The sequence below is a fragment of the Citrus clementina genome, unplaced genomic scaffold (genome assembly GCF_000493195.1).
Source record: "Citrus clementina cultivar Clemenules unplaced genomic scaffold, Citrus_clementina_v1.0 scaffold_4, whole genome shotgun sequence".
Taxonomy (NCBI): Eukaryota; Viridiplantae; Streptophyta; class Magnoliopsida; order Sapindales; family Rutaceae; genus Citrus; species Citrus x clementina.
Window position 1 is genome coordinate 14,516,646 of NW_006262274.1, and position 26,244 is coordinate 14,542,889.

The window sequence follows — 26,244 nt, forward strand, 5'->3', positions numbered from 1 at the left end:
TTAAATTATTCTTTTCTTTTACGAATGATTAGCATTTAAAAGAAAAAAAAAATTATAATATGTGTCAAAACATTATTGGTCAGGTTCACATGTAACACGGCGCGCGATACACATTAGTTTTGCGGCACTAAAGATTTTCTGATGTGCTAAATATTATTACACGTGTATCCGCCAAAAGTTTAAAGTGTAAATAAATAATAAGACAAAAAAAGCTTGAAAAAAAAAACATTAAAAAACGGAAATTCCCTATATATAGAGGAAGGAAACAGTAAAAGATCAAAGCGCTGCGCAGACACTCGTGTTCTTTTTTGCCTGGAAAATTGCAGGGGGTATATCCATGGCTCAGCTGAATGAGTCTGAGTTGATGAAATCCGTCAACGAACTCAGTGGCCTCGCCTCTAAAATTCTCGAATTCAATAAAAGATACGAAGAATTGCAAAAGCATGTCGATTTTATTGGGGAAGCTATGGACACCATGGACACCAAATTCAATAATGGAAACGCGGAATCATTAGAATTAACGGCGCCGTCAGTTGTTCCCGAGACGACAACGCGCCACAACCAGACTCCTCGGATTCTAACGGAAGAAGTTACGGCGTCGAAAGCACCAACGGAAACCGTAGAGAACGACAGTAAAAATTCCTCGCAGCGGCGGTCGGAGCTCCATTCTCTCTGCGAGACGATGTACAGCCGCGGATTAAGGAAGTACGTGGTCTCGAACTTATCGGAGATCCAGAGCGTCCGTCGAGACGAAGCGATTTCGGCGCTCAAATCCGCGCCGAAGCCGGCGAAGCTGGTGCTAGATTGCGTCGGGAGGTTCTTCCTCCAAGGAATCCGAGCGTACACGAAGAATTCTCCTATGATCACGTCGCGGCAAGCTTCGGTTCTGATGTTGGAGCTTTTCCTTATCGTGATCGGAGAGAGCGAAAAGGAGATTGAGATTGAGAAGCCGGTGAAACAAGAGGCCGAGAATAATGCGATTGCATGGAAAAAGAGGCTGATTAGTGAAGGCGGTGTGTGTAAAGCTTGTGAGATTGACGCCAGAGGCTTGCTTCTGTTTATTGCTTGTTTTGGGATTCCTAAAGGTTTTAAGAATGATGATATCAGGGATTTGATTAGGTTTAGCAATGTGAAGGAGATTGGGCATTTGCTTAAAGGATCCCGTGTTCTTGTCCAGAAGATTCCAGGTCTTTTCTCCTTATTATCTCACTTAGGTTGCTTCTTGTTGTTGTTGCTGCCTTTGCATTGTGGTGAATTTATATCATTGTTATTGCTACATATTGAGTGTATGTGTTACTTATCATTGTTGTTGTTATTTATTGAGTTTATGATTATTAGTAGAATGAACACGTACATTCTTCTTGGAAGAGAGCATAATTTTAATGTGGAAGTCAGTTTTTTGATAATTGTATAAATTAAACGAGTCCTTTTTTTTCGCAAAATTCTGTTGCTGACGTAGGCAATATAGGTTTCTTATCAATTAATAGGTTATGTTGCAGCACTGAATACCTTATACAGAAGATAAAACATTACAGAATCATAGTTGGGAACGAGACATTAGCTTCTCCGATTATGGAAGGCCTGTAGTAATTAAAGTGGCTGTTATCAGGTTCACGACGAATTCAATTGCAAGGATATTTCATTTTTCTTTTTACTCAGATTGTTGAACCAATAAAGGTTGCTCTATGATTCTCTCTTCTAAAGTTTTCTGTTAGAAGGGTTAGCTCATTTTAGTCAATTCTAATAATTGAAGATCACATTTTAAGTCTTCTTCAGGATGGAGAATTTTTAATTGAAGGCACAGAAAATAGCATTGCTTTACTTGGAAGAAGATTGAGGGAAATTTAAGCTCTTATACAATGATTGTCGTAGGGCATGAATATTATTCAAGGCGACAAATAGTTTTAGAAGTATATGAAGAGAGACCAGAAGCCACAGTGGATTTTTGTTATATTCCCACATTATCGCATCTCTATAGCAAAGGCCGTTTTTCTTCTGGTTATGAGTACTTCTATTCTTGTCCTTTGGCTATCGTGCTTTATTTATTCACACTCCTAGAAACCAACTATTTCACAAGTCTGCCTTCATGGTAATTGTGGGCCATCTAGTTGAGGTGGTAAAATCTCCTGTGTTGGAAACAGGAGGTCTGGGTTTTGAACTCTGCTTACATGGATGGGGAGGAGATAGGGTTGCATAATATATATATCTATATATCTATATATTTATATATATATATATATATCGAGAGAGAGAGAGAGAGTCTTTCTCTAGTGAGGACATCTTCACTTTGTTAAAGTGAGGATGTCACTAAAATACAAAAAACACAGATTTTAATGGATTGGAAACAGTGTTTTTTGTCTGTAAGTGGCATCCTCATTTTAACATAATGAGGATGTGTGTGTGTGTGTGTGTGTGTACATGTATACTGATATGTATATGTATATGTATATGTATATGTATATGCATATGTATATGTCCATGTATACGGATATGGATATGTATATGTATATGCAAATCCTGTCAATCGTCCCTACTCGGCAATGGGTTTTCTTCATTTAAAATCATGCAAGATTGATTTTAGGTTGGCTGCATTGGGGGTACAGTATTTTTTTAATTCTTTTTTTTTTTTTGGGTGTATGTGTGTGTGTTTGTTTTCTTAATAGGAAATGCGTTGCTAGATTCCACTTGTGATTTTGTCTGTTTTCGGTCAACATTTATTTATCTGGTCAAGATTCATTTATCCACCTGTAAATTCTCAACCTTCTTAATTGGGATGGCCAATATTTCCTTAATGGGGGAACAGGAATTCTGCGACTGTCTTTCAGTTTTATTAGTGTGTGTTTTTATATATATAGTCAGAAAGCTTCGATTATCAATTCTATCGATAAACAAAAGTACACAGATTTTCAATATTCACTTTCAGATTGTTTCAAAGGTGAGGATTTAATTAGCCCAACTTATTTACTAATAGAAAAAAGCTGCCCAATCAACTTTTTAGAGAAAAACCTCAGGCAGTAATCAATTAAATTTAGCTGCATTAAATGCTTCTCTGTTATATTTCACAAACATTTAAAGGAAGATCAGGTGTTGATGTGTTTGTTTTTAACTGCTGCAGCTGTTGTTCTTGCTCGACTAATCAAGTTCAGATACTACAAAATTCGTTTTTATTTTATGATTCTTCTCTCCTATATTATTGATAATTGAATATGAACAATCATGGGTGTTTTGTATGTAGCCTCACTACCTTAACATTGTTGAGTTTTTATGTCTGCCATTCCATTAGGACCACTAGTCTGGGATCTAAAGATTTATATCGTAAGAATTGTAAAATAGTCTTCAAAAGAACTCTCACACTAATCACATTTTGGTTTCCAAATTGATGAAACAAAGTTCTGGCCCTTACCTCTCCACTTTGGGAATTTATTACCAGCATTGGGACCATGAAGTACTAACAACCTGGGTTTTGGGACAAAACATGGCAATTCATTCATCTTTTTTTTTTTTTGTTTGGAAAAAATAACCAGTTGATCTTGTTGCCTTTCTTTCACGTGACAGTGTGTAATGGCATGGTGATTGGTTTTTTAGTTTAAAGGATGCAGTTGATTATCATGGATGGTTATGCATCACTCTAATTTACGTTGTTATTTTCATCTTTTGCATTCAATCTATTACATATGGTTTTGCGTTCAAGAATCTCATTTTTGTTCATTAACTAAAATTCGAAAACTTTTTTTCTTGATAGAGAATAAGTATATATGGTAACAAAAGAAAGTAAAAGAGCTAGTGCATAAGCAATTAATGCTCCTGCTTAATTGAATTCAATTGCAAGGATATTTCATTTTTCTTTTTACTCAGATTGTTGAACCAATAAAGGTTGCTCTATGATTCTCTCTTCTAAAGTTTTCTGTTAGAAGGGTTAACTCATTTTAGTCAATTCTAATTATTGAAGATCACATTTTTAGTCTTCTTCAGGATGGAGAATTTTTAATTGAAGGCACAGAAAATAGCATTGCTTTACTTGGAAGAAGATTGAGGGAAATTTAAGCTCTTATACAATGATTGTCGTAGGGCATGAATATTATTCAAGGCAACAAATAGTTTTAGAAGTATATGAAGAGAGACCAGAAGCCACAGTGGATTTTTGTTATATTCCCACATTATCGCATCTCTATAGCAAATGCCGTTTTTCTTCTGGTTATGAGTACTTCTATTCTTGTACTTTGGCTATCATACTTTATTTATTCACACTCTTAGAAACCAACTATTTCACAAGTCTGCCTTCATGGTAATTGTGGGCCATCTAGTTGAGGTGGTAAAATCTCCTGTGTTGGAAACAGGAGGTCTGGGTTTGAACTCTGCTTACATGGATGGGGAGGAGATAGGGTTGCCGTTAGGCTACATAATATATATATATATATATATATGTATATATCTATATATTTATTTATATATATATCGAGAGAGAGAGAGAGAGAGAGAGTCCTTCTCTAGTGAGGACATCTTCACTTTGTTAAAGTGAGGATGTCACTAAAATACAAAAAACACAGATTTTAATGGATTGAAAACAGTGTTTTTTGTCTGTAAGTGGCATCCTCATTTTAACATAGTGAGGATGTGTGTGTGTGTGTTCATGTATACTGATATGTATATGCATATGTATATGTCCATGTATACGGATATGGATATGTATATGTAAATGCAAATCCTGTCAATCGTCCCTACTCTCCAATGGGTTTTCTTCATTTAAAATCATGCAAGATTGATTTTAGGTTGGCTGCATTGGGGGTACAGTATTTTTTTAATTCTTTTTTTTTTTTTGGGTGTATGTGTGTGTGTTTGTTTCTTAATAGGAAATGCGTTGCTAGATTCCACTTGTGATTTTGTCTGTTTTCGGTCAACATTTATTTATCTGGTCAAGATTCATTTATCTACCTGTAAATTCTCAACCTTCTTAATTGGGAGGGCCAATGTTTCCTTAATGGGGGAACAGGAATTCTGCGACTGTCTTTCAGTTTTATTAGTGTGTGTTTTTATATATATAGTCAGAAAGCTTCGATTATCAATTCTATCGATAAACAAATGTACACAGATTTTCAATACTCACCGTCAGATTGTTTCAAAGGCGAGGATTTAATTAGCCCAACTTATTTACTAATAGAAAAAAGCTGCCCAATCAACTTTTTAGGAAAAAACCTCAGGCAGCAATCGATTAAATTTAGCTGCATTAAATGCTTCTCTGTTATATTTCACAAACATTTAAAGGAAGATCAGGTGTTGATGTGTTTCTTTTTAACTGCTGCAGTTGTTGTTCTTGCTTGACTAATCAAGTTCAGATACTACAAATTCGTTTTTATTTATGATTCTTCTCTCCTATATTATTGATAATTGAATATGAACAATCATGGGTGTTTGTATGTAGCCTCACTACCTTTAACATTGTTGAGTTTTTATGTCTGCCATTCCCATTAGGACCACTAGTTTGGGATCTAAAGATTTTATATCGTAAGAATTGTAAAATAGTCTTCAAAAGAACTCTCACACTAATCACATTTTGGTTTCCAAATTGATGAAACAAAGTTCTGGCCTTTACCTCACCACTTTGGGAATCTATTACCAGCATTGGGACCATGAAGTACTAACAACCTGGGTTTTGGGACAAAACACGGCAATTTGTTCATCTTTATTTTTTTGTTTGGAAAAAACAACCAGTTGATCTTGTTGCCTTTCTTTCACGTGACAGTGTGTAATGGTATGGTGATTGGTTTTTTAGTTTAAAGGATGCAGTTGATTATCATGGATGGTTTATGCATCACTCTAATTTACGTTGTTATTTTCATTTTTTGCATTCAATCTATTACATATGGTTTTGCGTTCAAGAATCTCATTTTTGTTCATTAACTAAAATTCGAAAACTTCTTTTCTTGATAGAGAATAAGTATATATGGTAAAAAAAGAAAGTAAAAGAGCTAGTGCATAAGCAATTAATGCTCCTGCTTAATTGAATTGAATGCTGCCAGAGCTTTTGTCTCTTAAGTTGTTCAGATAGATATATCATAGTAGTAAATAAGTATATTTAGATCCTGGCCCTTGAAGCAATTGACGGTGAGTACTGAAAGTCCGCAAAATCTCTTTTATCCAAGAAACCGGATAAGAGAAGTTTTCTGTATATGTTTGTGTGTGTTTGTTTTCTATTTAAGTCGAACCTGCTGTCATTATTATACCTAAGTTCATTGGGCTTTTTCTCTATTTCGACTTCCTGTTAATTAGAGTGTAATTGTTGGCTTATATTAATTTTAGCTGGCATTTGTAACATGTTTGACTGTGCTTGTTGATACATGGCATCTTATTTATGAAGGCTGGTGGATGCTGCCTTTTGGCTTAGCTGTAGCAAACTATTCTTAGCTGCAGTTGTACTTTATCATATTCATCATCGTTTTTTCCTTTTAGTTTTCTGGCTATGGAAATGGATTGACTCGTTGATGATTTATCTAACCATGCTTTGTAATTCTTTTCTATGACAGAAATAGTAGAGAATATGAAAAAGCATGGAATGCATGTTGAAGCTGTAGATATTGTGTATACCTTTGGGATTGAGGATAAGTTCTCTCCTCATAAAATTTTGATTTCATTCTTACGTGAGTCTAAGGATGCATGGAAGAGGACAAAGCGGGATGCACCTGTTTTGTTGGTATTAGTCTATTTCTTAGTCTACTGTAATATTTTTATTTTTATCTATATTTTGATTAATGGTGGTTTCTTGTGATGCTCTTTCACAGAAGAAAGAAGCAAATGAAAAGCATTTAGCTGCTCTGCAATCTGTTATCAAGTGTTTGGAAGATAAAAAAATTGATCCGGCCAAGCTGCTTCCTGGATGGCAAATCAAGGATAAGATAATCAAGTTGGAGAAAGATATTGCTGATTGGAACAAACAAATAATGGAAAATAAGATAATGCCAAAGAGAAAAGTGGGTGAAATTGAGTCCTCCAATAAATGGAACGGTCAAGAAATGAAACGTTGTCGGTTTACAGCCAAGGGATCAACTCCGAATGCCTCTTGCCTGATGACATCTCCCCATGTCTTCCAAGTGCATGATCCAAGGGCTGCTAATTATGCAGATGAGAAGAGGTCATATGGTGGTTTGACACCAAATTTGTTTGATGGTGGTTTTGGTGGTTATATTAGCCATCCTGCTGTCTCAGCTGCATCGCATGTATACAATACCGGGGCTCTGCCTGATGCTCTTGGCCCGGCAGTTGGAGCTGGAAGCAGGGTGAATGCTGTTGGTGTTGAAGTTAGCATGTCCCCTGGAATTACTACCCGCCCTACTGGTTCATTTAATGGTGTTCATGGAGAGACAGCAGTTGACAAGTATGGCCAAATGATGCATGCCAATGGCTCCTCATATGGATGGCACAGAGCTGGAGATGCAGCTTACGATGACAGAGTAATTGGGCAAAGCTTTACTGGGCTACCTGCAACTATAGTGTTTGATGGCTTATATCGACCGTCACCATCTCTAGATCGTTTTGCAGGTCTGATAAATCATTCATCTATTGCTGGTGGTAATCCAAGTTCATCCTCCGACTTGTATAGTTTTGCCGATGCTGTAATTTAGGGTGAATTGTATATACCAGCAGTTGTAGTTCTTGTAGAGCATTCTCTTCAACTCTTTTTTGTGCTGCCCTCCCTCAAGTGTGTACTCAATACTCCCCAGAGGCCTAGTGGCAGTGGCGGCCATCAGAATCTTTTACTTTCATAGGTTGAATTTTCTAAGTTAGGAATTGGCAGAATCATTCTTGTTTTATTTATCTTTTTCTTCTGGCTTGCTAGAAGAAGAGGCTGCTTAGCATTGTAAAAAGTTATGTGCTGCTATAAAAAACTCTAGTTGTTATAGCAAATGTGATATCGTGAAAGCTTTTTTACCCTGGATCATGGGGAGCCGAACTTTTTGTGAACAGTTGTATAATTGTTTTGTGGATTTTTTAAGTCCGTGGCAGTATGGCTTTGCAACGGTAGAGCTTGCTATATATAAAATCAAAGACCGCAAGAGCACCATACCCCAAGGCATGCATGTATAGTAGAATATAACATAAACAAACAAGGAAATGAGAAAGACAATTGACTCCAAAAGTCTCTAATGCACTATCACAATATAAGAGACACTTGGAGAAATGGTTTCTCACAAATTGCATCGTCTCTTTGAATCTGTTTAATACAAAGGTAAACAATTGGATATTGATTTCTTCTTCCATCCCTTGGAAAAAGATGAGTGAGAGAGTAGATCATATTTGGAAGACGAAGAAGGTGAAGCAGGCTGTGGCTTTGTTGATTCTCAGGCAGTGTTTATTAGCAAACATCGCAGGATTGAGCCATGGTGCATTACAGGTAGGATTTTACAGAGGAAAATGTGGGATTGCTGATGTTGAGATGATAGTAGCCGGTGTTGTCACAGCAAGGTTCTTCAGAGATCCCACTGTCGTGGCTGCCCTCATACGCTTGCAGTTTCATGATTGCTTTGTCAATGTAAGCTTCCATTTTCCCAAGCATATATTCTTGCTTAAGTTTAGAACTGCATTGTTTGCATTCCATGCACCAACAAATACGCATAGTTAATCAATTTTATCTAGTCCTTAAAACTTCTATGAAGCAAGAAACATTGACGCTGCATTGGTTGGTAAACATTCTTTGTGTGCACACCGCGCATGTTTCATTCTTTTATTTCTTTTATGTTCTTTAATTGCAAATGTTTCCCGTCTATACTTTTATTATACAACGAATTAGACATACTGAATTGAAATTCATTAAATGGTCTACATACATTTGGAACTGGGTTTCTGCCTAGGAGTTTAATAAATCTGAACAATTATCTTGATATTTAAGCACTGATAAAACACAATATCAAACTAAATGCAAATCTGTGGGAATGGTGATGAGAAAGGGTTGCGACGCATCAATTCTTATAGATGCCACCAACAGCGAGAAAACAGCAATTCCAAATCTGACCATAAGGGGTTATGATATCATAGACGAAGCAAAGGCTGCTGTTGAAAGATTTTGTCCTGGTGTCGTTTCCTGTGCTGATCTCATTGCCATTGCTGCTAGAGATGCTGTTTTCTTGGTACTTAAAACTTTCTCTCTGCGCATGCCATATCTGCTATATATTCAATCAAACTCAAAATTACTGTAATTGACAATTGAACTGCAGGGCGGCGGAGGAAGATATGAGGTGCAAACAGGAAGAAGAGACGGTTTAGTGTCTCTAGCTCAGAATGTGTCCATTTCTATCCCAGGTCCTTCAGCTTCGATCCCTCAGACTATGGCCGTGTTTGCTAACAAAGGCCTCAATCTTACCGACATGGTTCTTCTGATGGGTATTTAGCTTAAAACACTTTCAATGAAAGCACTTGAAAATTCTTGTGTTCATAATTTCCATTGCATTTTATGATTGCTTTAGGAGGTCACTCTGTAGGAGTAGCACATTGCTCAATCTTCAAAGATCGTCTCTACAATTTCAGAAGCACAGGCAGACCCGACCCCACAATGGATTCATTCCTCGCGAATAAGCTGAGAGCGCGGTGCCCTCTAGACACAACAACAACAACAACAACAACAACGGCAAACAACACGGTTGATCTTGATCAAAATCCATTTCAAATTCCATTCCTGGACAATTCCTACTACAGACAGTTAATGCTAAACAGAGGAGTGCTCGAAATCGATCAAGAATTGGCATTACACCCATTGACAAGAGCCACTGTGATGAGCATAGCCAATGCCTTAGACTTTCCCATACAGTTTGGTGCTGCAATGGTGAAAATGGGAGCCATTGAAGTTCTCACTGGCATGCAAGGAGAGATTAGGAGATTCTGTACAGCCACAAATTGGCCACCATTTACATAACTGATTAGAATAGGTCTTCTTAAATTTTTAGTGTGTTTTTTCTTGATGGCTTAAATGTATGAAATAATAGTTGGATAATACAATGGACAAACTCTCTGCTCACCCGTCGAGTAAGGTTCGAATTCTCAATGCCACTTCAAGTAATTCTATTAGTTCAAGAATCAACTAGCAAAAATTTTAGAATTAAAAAGAAAACATTTAAATGTAACTAAAGCAGACAAGACGAGTCACCGGTACATATTTATATCGTGTTAGCTTCGTATCATGACAAATTTAAATTGATTCAACCCCGATCCATTTAATAATCGTATCAAAATATTGAAATTCTAACCGGACACAAAAAAAAATATGAATAGGTTGCTCAATAACCCGCTTAATATCTATATGTTTAACAAAATTTACATTATATATATATATACACACACACACTTATTTACTAAAATGTTACACATTCTATACCATTGAAGTTTTAATTATATATATTTAAATAATATTATATATCAATATTAGAAAATATATATGTCTACTAATATTTTATACATTTATATTATTGAAGTTCTAAATCAAAATAACATTTTATAAATGAAATAATGTGTATATGTTTATCCTTACAAAAGGAATAAAAAATAAAAAGAGAAAATTATATCCAATAGTTGAGTTTAGATGATAAGAATTACAAATTAATTTAGAATAGAAAATATAATTGTGTCATTGATCAGATAAATAGGTCAAGAGCATCAATCCTAACTTGACACAGAAAAAAATCGTGTCAATTAGGACCCAACCCAATTTAGTAATCGTGTCAAATTTTATCCATCCATACCCATTTATTCGTGTCATATTAGTGTTAGGTAATCAGACTGTATTAAATTTGCTAGCCCTAAATGTAACCAACAGAATATTAACTTTTAAACTTTTTTTTTCTTTTAAGAATGAAAAACCGATTTATTTATTTTGCAATTGTTATATAGAAAGTAATATATGAAATGCAAGTTATGCAACCCAAGAGGGGGGTGAATTGGGTTTTAAAAATTATGCAATACAATTCGCACAATAATTTAATCTATTACCTTAATCAAATCAAAACAATAAATTCAATCAAGCACAATATTAAAAGAGTAAGGGAAGAGAAAACGAACACAATGATTTTTACGTGGTTCGGCTATCCCCGCCTACACCCATGCCTCCAAGCTCACCCGGCTTGAAGATTTCACTATCCAAGCCTCCCAAGACTTCAAATGTTTACAATTGACTTCCAAGGTGTCAATGAACATTTACAACAAGAGATTATATCCTCAATCTCTTCACCCCAAGTGTTTCTCACACTTGTACACTCACAATTTGATGAGAAATGAAAATCACAACAATGAAACTCTCTTTAAGAGTGGATAACAAAATATAGTTCAATAATGATTCAATAAATGATGATTTGCGAAATGGAAGCTCAATATATGTTATATGTGTTAGCCTATATGGCTATAAATATTGATTTTGATGATAACAAACCACGTGTATTTTAAAAGCTTTGATAATGTTTTTAAAGTTTCGGATTTGGACTTATTTGAAATTATTTAAATGATTTTGGGGTCATTATATAATTTCACAAAGTTTGGGCAAAGTCATAATTTCAGAAAGTTTGGGGTTAACGAAGAATTATTTAGAAATTCTGAAATTGGACTTATTTGCAAAGTTTCATAACGTTTTGGGTCATACTACAGTTTTATAAAGTTTTGGGGTCAAATTGTAAATTTCGGGAAATATTTTACTGTAGCAGTTACTGTAGCAAGCGGCTTACCGGATACTGATAAACGGCAAGCCGGATACGGGGCAGTAAGCACCAGAACGAAAGCGGCTTACCGGATATGGTTAAACGGCAAGCCGGTTACGACAAAAAATGTGCATAACGGCTAGTAACGGCTAGTTTTTGAGTTCAAACTATATAAACTCAAAACCAATTCATTTTTGGTAACTCAAGCAAGCATAAACAAGTGCACACAACTTATATTGAGCTTCAAATTCGAAAATCTTCATAGATTAAATCTTCATTGAGCTATCATTTGTAAATCCACTCTTAAAGAGAGTTTTTGTTGTAATTTTCATTTCTCATCAAATTGTGAGAGTACAAGTGTGAGAAACACTTGGAGTGAAGAGATTGGAGAGATAATCTCTTGTTGTAAAGGTTCATTGACACCTTAAAGTCAATTGTAAACGTTTGAAGCCTTGGAAAGGCTTGGATAGTGAAATCCTCAAGCCCGGTGTGCTTGGAGGCGTGGACGTAGGCGGGGATTGCCGAACCAAGTAAAAATCCTTGAGTTTGCTTTCTCTTCCCTTGCTATTTAATTATTGTGCTTTGATTGAACTTATTGCTTTCAATTTTTATTAAGACATTAGATTGCTTGTTGTGTGGATTTGTTAGTATAATTTTTAAAATTCCAATTCACCCCCCCTCTTGGGTTGCACACTCATATTTCATTTGGTATCAGAGCGAGGTGCTCTTGTTTAGACTTAACCGTCTAGAGCTAAAGATCAATGGCAACCCAATATGACTCAACATTTAGGGAAGGACAATCCACAATTAGACCACCTTACTTTGATGGAAACGATTACCCATATTGGAAAATTAGGATGAGAATTTACTTGCAAGCCTTAGATTATGAAATTTGGGAAATCGTTAATGATGGTCCTTTCATGCCTTTGACTAAAAATGAAGTCGGAGAAGATATTCCAAAACCTTCACAGGATTGGAATGAATTCGAAAAGAGAAAAGCTTCTCTAAATTCCAAGGCCATGAATGCCTTGCTTTGTGCATTAGATAAGAAAGAGTTTCATAGAGTGTCTAGTTGCGAAAGTGCTAATGAGATTTGGCACAAACTTGAAGTTGTCTATGAAGGCACAAACCAAGTGAAAGAATCTAAAATAAGTAGATACACTCGACAATACGAATTGTTCCAAATGGAACAAAATGAAAATGTGTACTCTATGTATACTAGATTTACGGACATAGTGAACACTCTAGGAGCCCTAGGGAAAACTTTTTCAAATAGTGAGAAAGTCAAGAAAATCATTAGATCACTTCCTAAGGAATGGAGACCAAAAAGGACTGCCATTGAGGAAGCCAAGGATTTAAATGTATTACCTATTGATGATTTAATTGGCTCTCTTATTTCTTATGAGGAAGACTTGGCAGCCGAAAGAGGCAATGAGGAGAAGAAGAAAAACATTGCTCTCAAAGCCTCAAAACATGAGAGTGATGAGGAAAGCGAGCTGGATGAGGAAGAGATGGATATGCTGGCTAGGAGGTTCAGAAAACTTTTTAAGAAATCTGGTGAGCGAAGAAAATCTAGAGACCTCAAGAACCGAAAGGAGAAGAAGGAATTAATCAAATGTTATGAGTGCAAGAAGCTTGGCCATATAAGAACGGAATGTCCTCTTCTCAACAAGCTCAAGAAGAAAGCAATGGTAGCCACATGGGATGATAGCGATGAGGAAACAAGTGATGATGAAGAGCATCAAGAAATGACAAATCTAGCTCTCATGGCAATTGGAGATGAATCGGATGATGATCTTGATGAGGTAAATGATCTTTTTACTTATGATGAATTATATGATGCTTTTAAAGAATTGCATGATAATTGGATAAAAATTGGTAAAAAGAATACTTGTCTTAAAAAGAAAATGGTAGAGCTCAAAAATGAAAATGAATCTCTATGTGCAAAGATTACATGCCTAGAATTAGAAAATAAAACATTGCACGATAGTATTGCATTATTTGAAAATTCTAGCACTTCACATGAGCACTTAGAGACACACATGAATGACTTGAAAAATGAGAATGAAACGCTTAAGAAAAAGAGCAATGAGTTGAATGAGATTGTTTTGAAATTCACAAATGGGCAAAAGATGTTGGATAACATGTTTAATTCACAAAAATGTGTGTTTGATAAAGAAGGACTTGGGTATAAGTCTTACTTGAAACAAAAATATTATAAGAATTATTTTGTTAAGGCTACCTCCACAAGTGACCATAAAATTGTATGTCATTATTGCAATCAAAATGGTCATATGAAGAATAGATGTCCTATTAAAAGAAATGTGTATTATGGAGCAAAATGTATTTGGGTTCCAAAAAGAACCATTGCTAACACTCAAGGACCCAAGAATATTTGGGTACCAAAGTATACAACTTGAATAATTTTTTTGTAGGTACCACAAATAAGGAAGGATGGAGAGTCCCTTGATGAAGCTTGTGAGGATGATCATGGTCTAGGCAAAAACAATGAGGCAAGATGGTTTAATTGTTTTGGTAACAATTATTGCCTTATTGATTATGAGTGATGGTCTTTTAAGCTTAGTAAGTATTTAATAATTCATTTGGTATCATGTTGAGTGGATCATGATAAATGGATAGTAGCTTGAATTTGTGAAAGTATGCTTGTATGTTTACATGATGGAATTATCATCAGGGGCGGATCTCAGGAGGAAATTTAAGGGGGGGCAAATTTAAACTTGTAAATTTAAGGGGGGGCCAAACTTAATTATATAGGGGTCAGTGTGTAAACTATTCATATTTTATTTACAAATTTCAAAATATTTTAAAATTCAGGGGGGGCCATGGCACCCTTTGGTCATACATGGCGTCCGCCCCTGATTATCATTGTGTGTAATATTGAGTGATTTATCATGATGGATTTGTTTGATGTTAATGTTTATGAAGTGTTTAAGCATGATAGTTAAGTGGTGTGTTTGATTTATTAACTTTCGAATGCTTATATGTTTAATTATTACGAAGAACAATTTTCAAAAATTTAGCATGAACTTGGGATGATGAAATTTTCGCATTAACATCTCTATTTATGTTATTGAATCTATTAAAATTGTTTGAAAATCAAATGAGTCGTTGAAAATCCTGAGTCTGCACATGCTGAAATGAATCGGTCATAACTTCTTTTAGAGAACTCCAAATCCAGCTCTGTAAAATTTATTGGAAAGCTAACTCAATTATCTTTCCAATGGTATATAGCATGCACATTACTTCTTGCTCAATCAATACAGTTTTTATTCCGAATTTGACATTTCTGCATTTTATCCTGAGTCTGCACAGGCTGTAATGAATTGGTCATAACTTCTTCTAGAGAACTCTAAATCAAGCTCTGTAAAATTTATTGGAAAGTTAACTTAATTATCTTTCCAACGGTATATAGCTTGCACATTAATTCTGGTTCAATCAATACAGTTTTTATTTTGAAATTGACCTTTCTGCATGTTCTTAAGTTTTGAATGCTTATATGCTTCATGATTGTATGCTTGTTGGATGCTTATTGTTTCATGACTGTGATGAATGAATTATATGCATGAATTCTTGTGTCGTTAATTGTGTTATATCATCATTGACTTATAAAATTGACATTATTATTTGATACGATTTCATATGTTTGGTCCTGTATGCATTTATGTCTCATGCATTAAATGACTTATTGAAAAGTTTAAATCTCAAAATGATTTAAAATTAATCAATTTTTAAGGCTGGAAATAAAATGGTGTGTGTAATACAAGTATAAGAGCAAGCAAATATTCCCTTTTCATTCATCCGGAAAAATATTTTTTCTTATTGATTTCTCTCGGGACAAATTCCGGATAACCAGTTCTTCAATCCGAAAAACTGAATTTGAAAGGGAACTCACTGCCTCACAACCGGTCTACCGGTTATCAAAACCGGCAAGCCGAATTCTTGCTTGTTGTTCTCGGGTTCATATCCGGTCAACCGGATCTCAAATCCGGCAGACCGTTTTCGGTTTTTCAAGTTACTGCCCTATAACCGGCTAGCCGGTAATGAAATTCGGCAAGCCGGATTCGTGAGCTTTTGTGCTATTCATCTTCTTCCTCTCTCGTGAGCTTTCTGCACATGTTCTCTCCTTCCCTCAAAACCGTGAGCTACCCATCCATTTTCACCTCCATTTTCTTCATTTTTCATCCATTTTCATGCCCAAATCAACCATTTAAACTAATACCCATGCATTTCATCTTCATTAAACACTTCTCCATCATGATTTCTTCACTTGTTCTCCATCATTCCATCCTCATTCCATTCCCGCGTGAATAGTGTTCTCCATTTTTCTTTCTCAAATCTCTTCATCTTTCACTCATTTTCTTGTTAAAATCAATCATCCAACTCATTATTCATCCATTACTCTTTCAATTTTCACTCTCAAAACTTGATTTCATCATCTCTCCACATAAAACCCAAAATCAAAAACCTAACTACCCGTTTCTCTCTCTATATTTTCAAGCTTCCTTTAGCCTATTTTTGATCTAATCTACATCATCTATTAGCTTCATTCATCTCTAGGATCGATTTTCTTGGCTCAAACAAATCCATTTCACTCAATTTTTGTAAACCCGAAATTGGATCTTTAAGCTTGTTTTTGTTCCAACAATGGTGGATGGTTGTATTATGCACCTATATTTTCATACGCATAATTGTTTTAATTGTGGATTACGGATGATGGTTGTTTAATATTTGGATAATTTATATTTGGATGATATTTTTCTGAATTCTTAGAATGAATATGACTCTTTGAATTAATTGCATGCTTTATTTTTATATGCTTCTTGATTAATCATTGAGATGTTCTTTTTGGTATAAATATGGATTCATATTGAATTTGAAAATTATATATGTGTCGCTTGATGAATGGATGGAGTTGTTGGTTTGGTATAATTGTTTAAGCTTATATGGAAACGTTTTTAACTATATTGTGTATTTGAGGATTTGTGCATTTTAAGGGGAGACTCTGCCGAAATTTTTCCTCGCACAAAATTGGTAATATCTTTATCGAATTATTTTTGATGCTTTTGTTTCAATTGCATATATCTTTTTTATGATAAATGGGGAGATAAATATGATATGTTTTTGGATAAAATCATTTTGGTTAAAATTTTAATTGGCCATATATTTAGGGGGAGCATATAATATGTTTTTGGATAATATGCATTTTGAACTTTTTTGTTGTCCAAAGGGGGAGACAAAATAATATATCATTTCAATATTGTCAAAATGAGGACAATAATATGCACTTTGAGTATTCTTTTGATGATTTTGATGATATATGATTATGGTGAGGACTTGATGATTTTGAGATATAATGATAATTTGTGAGTATATTACTATCTTGTATTTAAGGTAATGCTTGTTGTTAGGGGGAGATTCTTTCAAAATTTCCACTTGAACAACATGGGTAACAAATTTGCTATTTTTATTCTTTTCCTTTAAGTTTTCTTTTTGATGATGAAGGGGGAGAAGAATACATGTTTTCAAACTTATAAAAATTTGCTACTTTTGTCTTTGCCAATTAAGTTTTTCTTTTTGATGATGAAGGGGGAGAATGATTTAATTTGTGTTATGAAAATATATGCATGTATCTAGGGGGAGCATGTATACGAGGGGAGTTTTTATTAAACTATTTTCAAATCATTTTTTAACTTGCATTGATTAAGGGGGAGCTTTTTCATAACAAGATTAAATTTTTGAATGTGTTTTGTCATCATCAAAAAGGGGGAGATTGTTAGCCTATATGGCTATAAATATTGATTTTGATGATAACAAACCACGTGTATTTTAAAAGCTTTGATAATGTTTTTAAAGTTTCGGATTTGGACTTATTTGAAATTATTTAAATGATTTTGGGGTCATTATATAATTCACAAAGTTTGGGCAAAGTCATAATTTCAGAAAGTTTGGGGTTAACGAAGAATTATTTAGAAATTCTGAAATTGGACTTATTTGCAAAGTTTCATAACGTTTTGGGCCATACTACAGTTTTATAAAGTTTTGGGGTCAAATTGTAAATTTCAGGAAATATTTTACTGTAGCAGTTACTGTAGCAAGCGGCTTACCGGATACTGATAAACGGCAAGCCGGATACGGGGCAGTAAGCACCAGAACGAAAGCGGCTTACCGGATATGGTTAAACGGCAAGCCGGTTACGACAAAAAATGTGCATAACGGCTAGTAACGGCTAGTTTTTGAGTTCAAACTATATAAACTCAAAACCAATTCATTTTTGGTAACTCAAGCAAGCATAAACAAGTGCACACAACTTATATTGAGCTTCAAATTCGAAAATCTTCATAGATTAAATCTTCATTGAGCTATCATTTGTAAATCCACTCTTAAAGAGAGTTTTTGTTGTAATTTTCATTTCTCATCAAATTGTGAGAGTACAAGTGTGAGAAACACTTGGAGTGAAGAGATTAGAGAGATAATCTCTTGTTGTAAAGGTTCATTGACACCTTAAAGTCAATTGTAAACGTTTGAAGCCTTGGAAAGGCTTGGATAGTGAAATCCTCAAGCCCGGTGTGCTTGGAGGCGTGGACGTAGGCGGGGATTGCCGAACCACGTAAAAATCCTTGAGTTTGCTTTCTCTTCCCTTGCTATTTAATTATTGTGCTTTGATTGAACTTATTGCTTTCAATTTTTATTAAGACATTAGATTGCTTGTTGTGTGGATTTGTTAGTATAATTTTTAAAATTCCAATTCACCCCCCCTCTTGGGTTGCACACTCATATTTCAATATGATCTTATATTTGCTTGTGTTGATCTTTAAAATGAAGTTGAAGTTGAGTTTTTATAGTTAAAGCCCGAAAACTAGCCGTTATAGGTAAATTCCAACACCCAAGCGGTTAGTCCTTTGATTATCCGGCTAGCCGCTCAGGAACAGTGATATTACCGTTATTTTTGAATTTGCTACAGTAACACTATTCTCTAAAATTACATTTTAACCCAAAACTTTCTATAATTATACTATAACTCAAAACGTCAGAAAACTTTGTAAATAGGTCCAATTTCAGAACTTCTTAAAAATAGTTGTCTTTCCCAAACTTTTTGAAATTATGATATGACCCCATATATTTTATTATTTCGCACAAAGATCCTTTTCAACATAATACCTATATTTTTCAAAGTTCTCAAAACCTTTCACTTTAGTCCAAAATATTCATAAAATATAGTATGGCCCAAAACATTTCAAATGTTTGTAAAAACGTCCAACTCTGAAATTTTAATACTTATTTAAAATCAAAGATTTCAAATCTTAGCATTTAAGTCCAAATTACTTAAATCCACAAAATACTTTACTTTATAAAAATAAAACATTTTAGTTTATGAAAAGTATTTAATTAAATTAATCTCTTGAGCTTCTCAAATGCTAAATCATGTATCAATTAAATCATACCGGCTTTACAAGAATTTATCGCACTAATTTGTTTGTTGAGCTCTAAACTATATTCTTGATGTCGCCGTTGTCCGTTGAGTGTCTTCAATCTTGATTTCACTTAATTCACTTGCATAAATATTATCTTTCAAAAACTAGTGAAAATGTGAAATATAATATTTATTATTTTTACTTAAGACACATGTTTGTTATCATCAAAATTACATTATGTGTAGCCCTTTAGGCTAACAATATATGTAATTTATGAAAAAAGAAAGAGAAATTATCACTGCACCACATTTGTTTTGCTTTATGTTCATCCAACCACTACAAAATTCTAATATGTTCTTTGCACCACCTTTCTTTTTAAATTTTTATCAATTAGTCACTTTTGCACTAACACCGTTAAATAATTTAAACGAAATGACAATTTCACCCCTAAATAAATTAAAAGATCATTTTATCTTATAAAAGCTTTGAAACATAAAAACAAAATATAATTATAAAAATAACCCTAAATTTAGTAAAAAAATAAATCCCAAAATTAGATTTTTATTTTTAATAAAAATTATTTTAATAAAAAATTATATTTATAAAAATAACTGTAAAATTTTTGGATTTAATAAAAGTCCCCTAGATTATTAAAATTTTAGAATTTATTTTTTAATAAATAAATTATTTATTTTTATTAAAATTTTTCAAAATTAATTTTTTTAATAAAAATTAGTATTAAAATTTTGCAAAATCTAAATTTAATAAAAATTAGTTGAGCACCTTTATTTGAGATTTATTTTTTTATTAAATTTAGTAGTATTTTTATAATTATAATTTTTTATTTTTCAAAACTTTTATAAGATAAAATGGACTTTTAATTTATTTAGGGATAAAATTGCCATTTCGTTTAAATTATTTAATGGTGTTAGTGTAAAAGTGACTAATTGATACAAATTTAAAAAGAAATGTGGTGCAGAGAACATGTTAAAATTTTGTAATGGTTAGATAAACATAAAGTAAAATAAAAGTGGTGCAGTGATAATTTTTCAAAAAGAAAACCTTTTCTTAAAAAAATTAAAAGTTTTTTTTTTATTTTTAAACCCTTAAATATTTTTTGAATAAGATAGCAAGCATATTTTCCACAAGAAATTGAAAATATTTGTTTTTTTGGATAAAGAAATCAAAGTATTTTCTCATTAAATATTTTTCTTAGAAACACTTTTATAAAAAAAATTATTTCCTACAAAAGTTGGTCACTAAAACTTTAAACTGCAATTTTTTTTTTTTTTGCGTTCAAATTAAAAAACTAGACATAAATACCCTAAATCCGAACATAATCCATAACCCTAACCCGATCGGACCCGATACTTTGGCGGCTATAAATGACAACGGTCGCGGGGTGTTTTGGCGGTAGATAGCAAATCCTTCGCTGAACAGGATTATCAAATTTCTGACTTGTTCTTCACGCAACCTTAAAAACCACAAAGGCTTGAGTTTTTTTTGAATCTCTCTGTTTCACACAGTCAACATTGTGAAATCTGTCAATGGATTCTTCAACAAGACCGAGTAGACTCGTTGAAACCGACTGGTACTCTCCCATTAGGCCACTAAGCAACTCCTCTGCGTTCAATTCTCCGGTACCAAAAAATTACCCTTTTATTTATTTTTGTTTTTATCTTCATTTTCCTCTTGTTGCTTGAATTTTCTATATTTTGTATTTTTTAACTAATCTTTTTTTTTTTTTTTTTTGGGTACATGTTAAAAGGGAGATCGGTTTATACCCAACCGAAGTTTGATGAATCTCGATCAAGCTCACGGTTTACTGACCCACACAACCAAACATTATCACAATCCCAGTTTCAGTGTAAGTTTTTCTTTCTCATTGATTTATTTTTAAAAATTTACTTATTTTTTTCTGTTGTTTTGGGGTTTTTGTTGGTGATTTTTTTTTTTGAAATTTCAAATTCATGACCTAGGTTTATGGGTTTTTCTTAAATTAGATATTGGTTCTTGTGTCACTTTGATCTTGTTATGTTTCCTTTGTTGGGTCGTTAAGAATATGTTGAAATTTGGTTCTTTGGGGTTTCGGATTATAGGATTTTCTTGAAATGATCTGTATGATAAATTGTCTAAAATGTTACAATTAGGTTAACGAGTTCTGTTTTCTCTTTGTAATAGGATGAGTACAGAAAGAAAATTGAAGAGAAGTTGACTCTGGATTCGGAAGGGAGACCATTTAGGATGTTGATATTTAGGGGAACCCAAAAATCAAGTAGAAAGTCGAATCGTCTCATAGATGAGCTAAGAAAGGAGGACGCTGAGGCCTTGAGAAATAGTATTACCAAAACATCCCGACCTCGACGCTTGCCCAAGGTACTCAACTGTTCTAATCATATTAGCTATTAGTGAAAGACTAGTTTACAGAAGTAGCAGTGGTTGTGTGTGAACATGCTTGTATTCATATAGCTATATGCGGCCTGCTTTTGAGTCTTGGATCTGTTAAACATTATAGCACCGTGATACTTTCCTATTGATGAATACTTTAGAACGACTTGTGAAGTTTAGTATGTGAATATAATTTTTCAATAATTTGTCTGTGTATATTTTTGGAAAATGAGATGCAAACTCAAGATTGTCCACTGGACATGAATTGCGGATTTGGGATAAGCATGCTTTGATTTCAATCAAACTTAAGTCATTATTTCATATAGACAGAAAACGAAGAAAGTTGTCTAACTTGCAAAGATTATATGTAGTTTATGGTTCTGCACCTAACAATATTAACTTCATGGTGTGTGCAGAGAGAAGCTCGGATCCTGGATGCACCATATCTAATGGAAGACTATTATTCAAAAGTCATAGATTGGGGGAGAAATAATGTTCTTGCTGTTGCTTTGGGTCCGGCGCTCTTTCTCTGGAAATGGGAGAATGGGAAGGTAAAAAAGTTGTTGCAAGTTCCTGGGGAGGATGATTACCCTACAAGTGTATCATGGTCTCATGATGCCAAAACTTTGGCCGTGGGATATATGGACTCCAAACTTCAACTCTGGGATGCTGAGACTTCAAAACTTGTAATCCTCTAGTTTTCGCTCTTCTTCTTTCTCTAATCTTATTGAATCAGCTATGCTGGTCTCTGAACATGTTGATTGTAAGCATAATTTCATTCTGTACATACAGGTTAGAAACCTGGAGGGTCATCATAGAAGAGTAGCAACTTCATCATGGAACCATTGGAACGGTCACATATTAACATCAGGCTGCAAAGACAAATCCATCATTAATCACCATGGTAATTGAATTTCATCATCTCTTCCTGGAAATCTAAACCAGATTCCCTCCCTTCACAGTTTTTCTAATTATTAATCATTCCCATACTGACTTTTTTATCCATTCCATGCACTTGCAGTCAGAGTATCAAACAATGTGACCTCTCGCATAAAAGCACACTCCGGAGAAGTGTGCGGACTGAAATGGTCTAATGAAGGGCGAGCGGTGGCAATGACAATGTTGTACACATATGGGAACATTCTAAAATGAGTTCATCCAAATCTTTGCACCGATTCACTGACCATTGCGGTGGAGTAAAAGCCCTTGCCTGGAGCCCTCATCAGGTTAATGTACTTGCCACCGGTGGGGGCAAGGAAGATGGGTGTATTAAGATATGGAATGTACAAAAAGGAACATGCATCCACAGCGTAGATGCAAAAGCACAGGCAAGTGAAATATTTCACTCCTTGGTCCTATAAGTTTTTCATAGACCAAAAACAAAAATTATTTGTCAGATGGAAATTAAATCGACCTTATATGCCCGTCCAGATTGGAATTTCACTTTCCTTATGGCAATGATGTTTCGTGCAGATTTGTGGACTGGAGTGGAACAGGCATCACAAAGAGATACTAAGTGGCCATGGCTTCAGTGCAAGCGGAGATGGAAACAAACTATGCTTGAAAAAAATACCCCAACATGACCAAAGTGGGAGAGTTACAGTCTTCAAACTCCAGAATCCTCGATCTTTCCCAGGTTTGACTTGCAAGAACTTTTGACTTTAGAATCTGGCGGACTGTATTCTTAAAATAACTGAATCTAACTAACTTCTCCATATCAACGCGTTGCAGAGTCCTGATGGCCTAACTGTGGCAACAGCTGGCGCGGATGAGACTATTCGCTTTTGGGAGGCTTTTGGACCATCTGGTGATGAGGATTCTGTTTCACATCTTGCTGGTCTTGTGTCTCTGAAGACGTCTCTCATTAGATGATGAAATTGAAATAAATGGAAGCCTGGTTTTTGTGCACTTTTTCATTGATTATTTGTACATAAATAGAAGAAAACAACACGTTTTCTACTTCGTCTTACAGTTGTATATAGTAGTTTGTAATGATAATATGACGGGTTCCTCTATGATGCTGTAAAGTTTTTTACAGCATTAATAATGTATTAATTGTGAACCGTTAGATCTAATCAATGGTATACAATATTTGTACTAAAAAAATTTAAAAATAATGGTAACCGTTCAAGTGGGTGGATAATTTTTGTAAAATAATGGTCATCACCCTTAGAGTTTGAAACAATTTCACTTAAATAGTATATTTATTTAAAATTACTTTTCAGCCCTCCTTTAAATTTGTAATATGATAATCTCTTTTAAACAAATCTTTCAAAATTAGTTACCATTAAGTATAAAATATAATATCAAGTAGGTTATTTAACACAAAGTCTTGTAATAATTTGTATTGTATGAATTTAATTACAAACCATTAATACCTAAACAATAATGATAATAGAAAGCATTGCAATAAACTATTTTATATGTGTTTTATTAATAATACTATATGAGTCACAACAAATGAGAAATATTTTATTCACCAATTATTATTGAAAAATATATATGTCTATATAACTATAGAGTGAGAAATATTATGATTTAAATTTTTATCAAAAAATTAAACTATTTATTTCATGCGATTCAATGGTGGAGGATATAACATTATGAAATGTTGCTTTGACTTTCAATATCAACCATTAGAGTATGAGATATTAGTGGGTCAAATATTGTGCCAAAATTTTAAGTTAAAGTATTCCAAACCATATCTTTATAATAGAAATATAAAAACATACAATGATTTTTTTCCTCATTTTGTCCATTAAATATTATTTGTTGTAATATTTTATTTATTGTCACTATTCATTATCATAATAAAAGTAATGACTTTTCGTAGTATAAAAATTTTATAATTACTATCAAAGAGTAACAATAAAATTATCTTTCATGATTCATAAACTAAAGTTAATTAGGAATATGTGTTAGATTTAACTTTTATGAAATTAACAAAGTGACATTTTAAAATAAAATGAAAACAAACTTGTGAAAGTTAAATTTTATAAGGCTGAGATAATTTCCTACCATGTTAATAAAAATCTAAAAATATACATGATATTCTTCACTTTTTTTTCCAACGTAAATATTATTGGAGGCAATATTTTATTTATTGTCACTATTAATTATCACAACAAAAGTAATGATTCTTAATAACATAAAATTTTATAATTACAATCTAAGGATATCAATAAAATAATTTTTCACGGTTCATAAACTAAAGCTCATTAGGAATATATATTAGATTTAACTTTTGTGAAATTAACAAAGTGATATTTGAAATTAAAATGAAAATATATAGGCTTATAAAACATAAAATTCCTATCATGTAAGGATATTAATTGTAAGATAAATATAAAGTTAAGAGAATAAGTATGTTAAATGGGTATTAAAAATAATACATACTTCATGATCAATTATACAATGACCCTTAATATTATATAAAATAATGAATATTTTAATATACGATATTAAATTTTATTAAAACATGTGTGATCGAGTAATTTTTATGTTACAAGCAATCTCAACAATGAATTTATTGATGTAACTATGATATTTACTTAAGTATATGTACTTAGTTGTGTTATTTATGACTATTATATCATATATAAAATTTTCAATTGCAACTTATTTATTTGATTTGTATTAAATAACCTACCATTATATTTTATACTTAATGGTAATAGATTTTGGAAGATTTATTTAAAAAAGATTATCACATTTCAAATTTAAAGGAGGATTGAAAAATAATTTTAAATACAATATGCTATTTAAGTGAAATTGTTTCAAACTCTAAGGATGATCATAGTTATTTTACAAAATTCTCCACCCCTTACATGTTTGTTAACCGTTTACCATTATTTTTAAATTTTTTTTAGTACAAATATTGTGTACCATTGATTAAATCCAATGGTACACAATTAAAAACATTATTGATGCTGTAAAAAAATTACAGCATCATAGAAGAACCCTAATATGACATGTTTAAAGGTTGTAATGCTCTTCATTGTATCTACGGTTTCTTTATTTTCAAACTGAAAAAATAAATTAATTGAACTTTTTAATCCTTCAAAAACTGCAACTATTTAGAGTTGAAAAACCGAACAAAATTTCATGAACATATCCAGCTTCCTCTATTTCTCAAACAAACAATTAGTAATTGTGTCGCCTTATGATCCAAACATTAAATCTTGGCCGAAATTAAACTCACTCGAATGTTTTTTTTTTCTTTTTTAAGTGTAAATCAATTTGCTTCTCCATCATCCACGAAGTTTTAAGAGTGAATGAAATTTTAAATATAAAATATGAGAAAGAAGGCCACACAATGTGCAACAAAAGAAATATTATCATTTTACCACCTTATTTTTTTTAACATTTTATTTTTCCACTAAAGTTTGCCTTTTTTCACATATCTTTTCAATTTTTATCTTTTGATCATCAAATTGTTAAAAATAACAAAATTCGTAACATAAATTTTAATAAAAGTTTATTTTATCCTGAACTATGTAAGCACAATTTAATATTTTAAACTTAAAAAAATAAAATTGAATTATATAAAAAGAGATAATTTTTTATAAATTAATTATTTTATAAATATAAAATATTGTATTACTTTTGGCTTAGTATACTGAAATTCTTAAAATATCCTTATAACATTAGTAAACTTTTAACGAAGTTAATAGTTTTATTATAAATTTAAAAAAATTAAAACTTTCAATAGAAATGATAATTATCAAAGAACTTTAATGGTAAAGTGACATGTC

The 26,244-nt window shown here is 33.1% G+C and overlaps 2 protein-coding genes and 1 pseudogene across 3 annotated transcripts; all 3 read left to right on the forward strand.

Moving 5' to 3' along the window:
• The first annotated feature begins 274 nt into the window (after positions 1–274).
• On the forward strand, positions 275–7,730 carry LOC18044157 (protein FRIGIDA). The gene is made up of 3 exons (XM_006436956.2): positions 275–1,187; positions 6,522–6,688; positions 6,777–7,730. The coding sequence occupies exons 1-3, from the start codon at positions 338–340 to the stop codon at positions 7,614–7,616; spliced, it is 1,857 nt and encodes a 618-aa protein (XP_006437019.2). The 5' UTR covers positions 275–337; the 3' UTR covers positions 7,617–7,730.
• A 92-nt stretch (positions 7,731–7,822) lies between these two features.
• LOC112098941 (peroxidase 60-like) lies at positions 7,823–9,984 on the forward strand. 2 transcript variants are annotated; one of them, XM_024185779.1, is made up of 4 exons: positions 7,823–8,524; positions 8,940–9,119; positions 9,207–9,372; positions 9,456–9,984. In XM_024185779.1, exons 1-4 carry the CDS (start codon positions 8,267–8,269, stop codon positions 9,899–9,901), a joined length of 1,050 nt encoding a protein of 349 aa, XP_024041547.1. In that variant the 5' UTR covers positions 7,823–8,266; the 3' UTR covers positions 9,902–9,984. The 2 variants fall into 2 exon arrangements, with proteins under 2 accessions (XP_024041547.1, XP_024041548.1); XM_024185780.1 differs by lacking the exon at positions 8,940–9,119.
• A 10,526-nt stretch (positions 9,985–20,510) lies between these two features.
• On the forward strand, positions 20,511–23,488 carry LOC18044158 (annotated as a pseudogene).
• Positions 23,489–26,244: the final 2,756 nt, after the last annotated feature.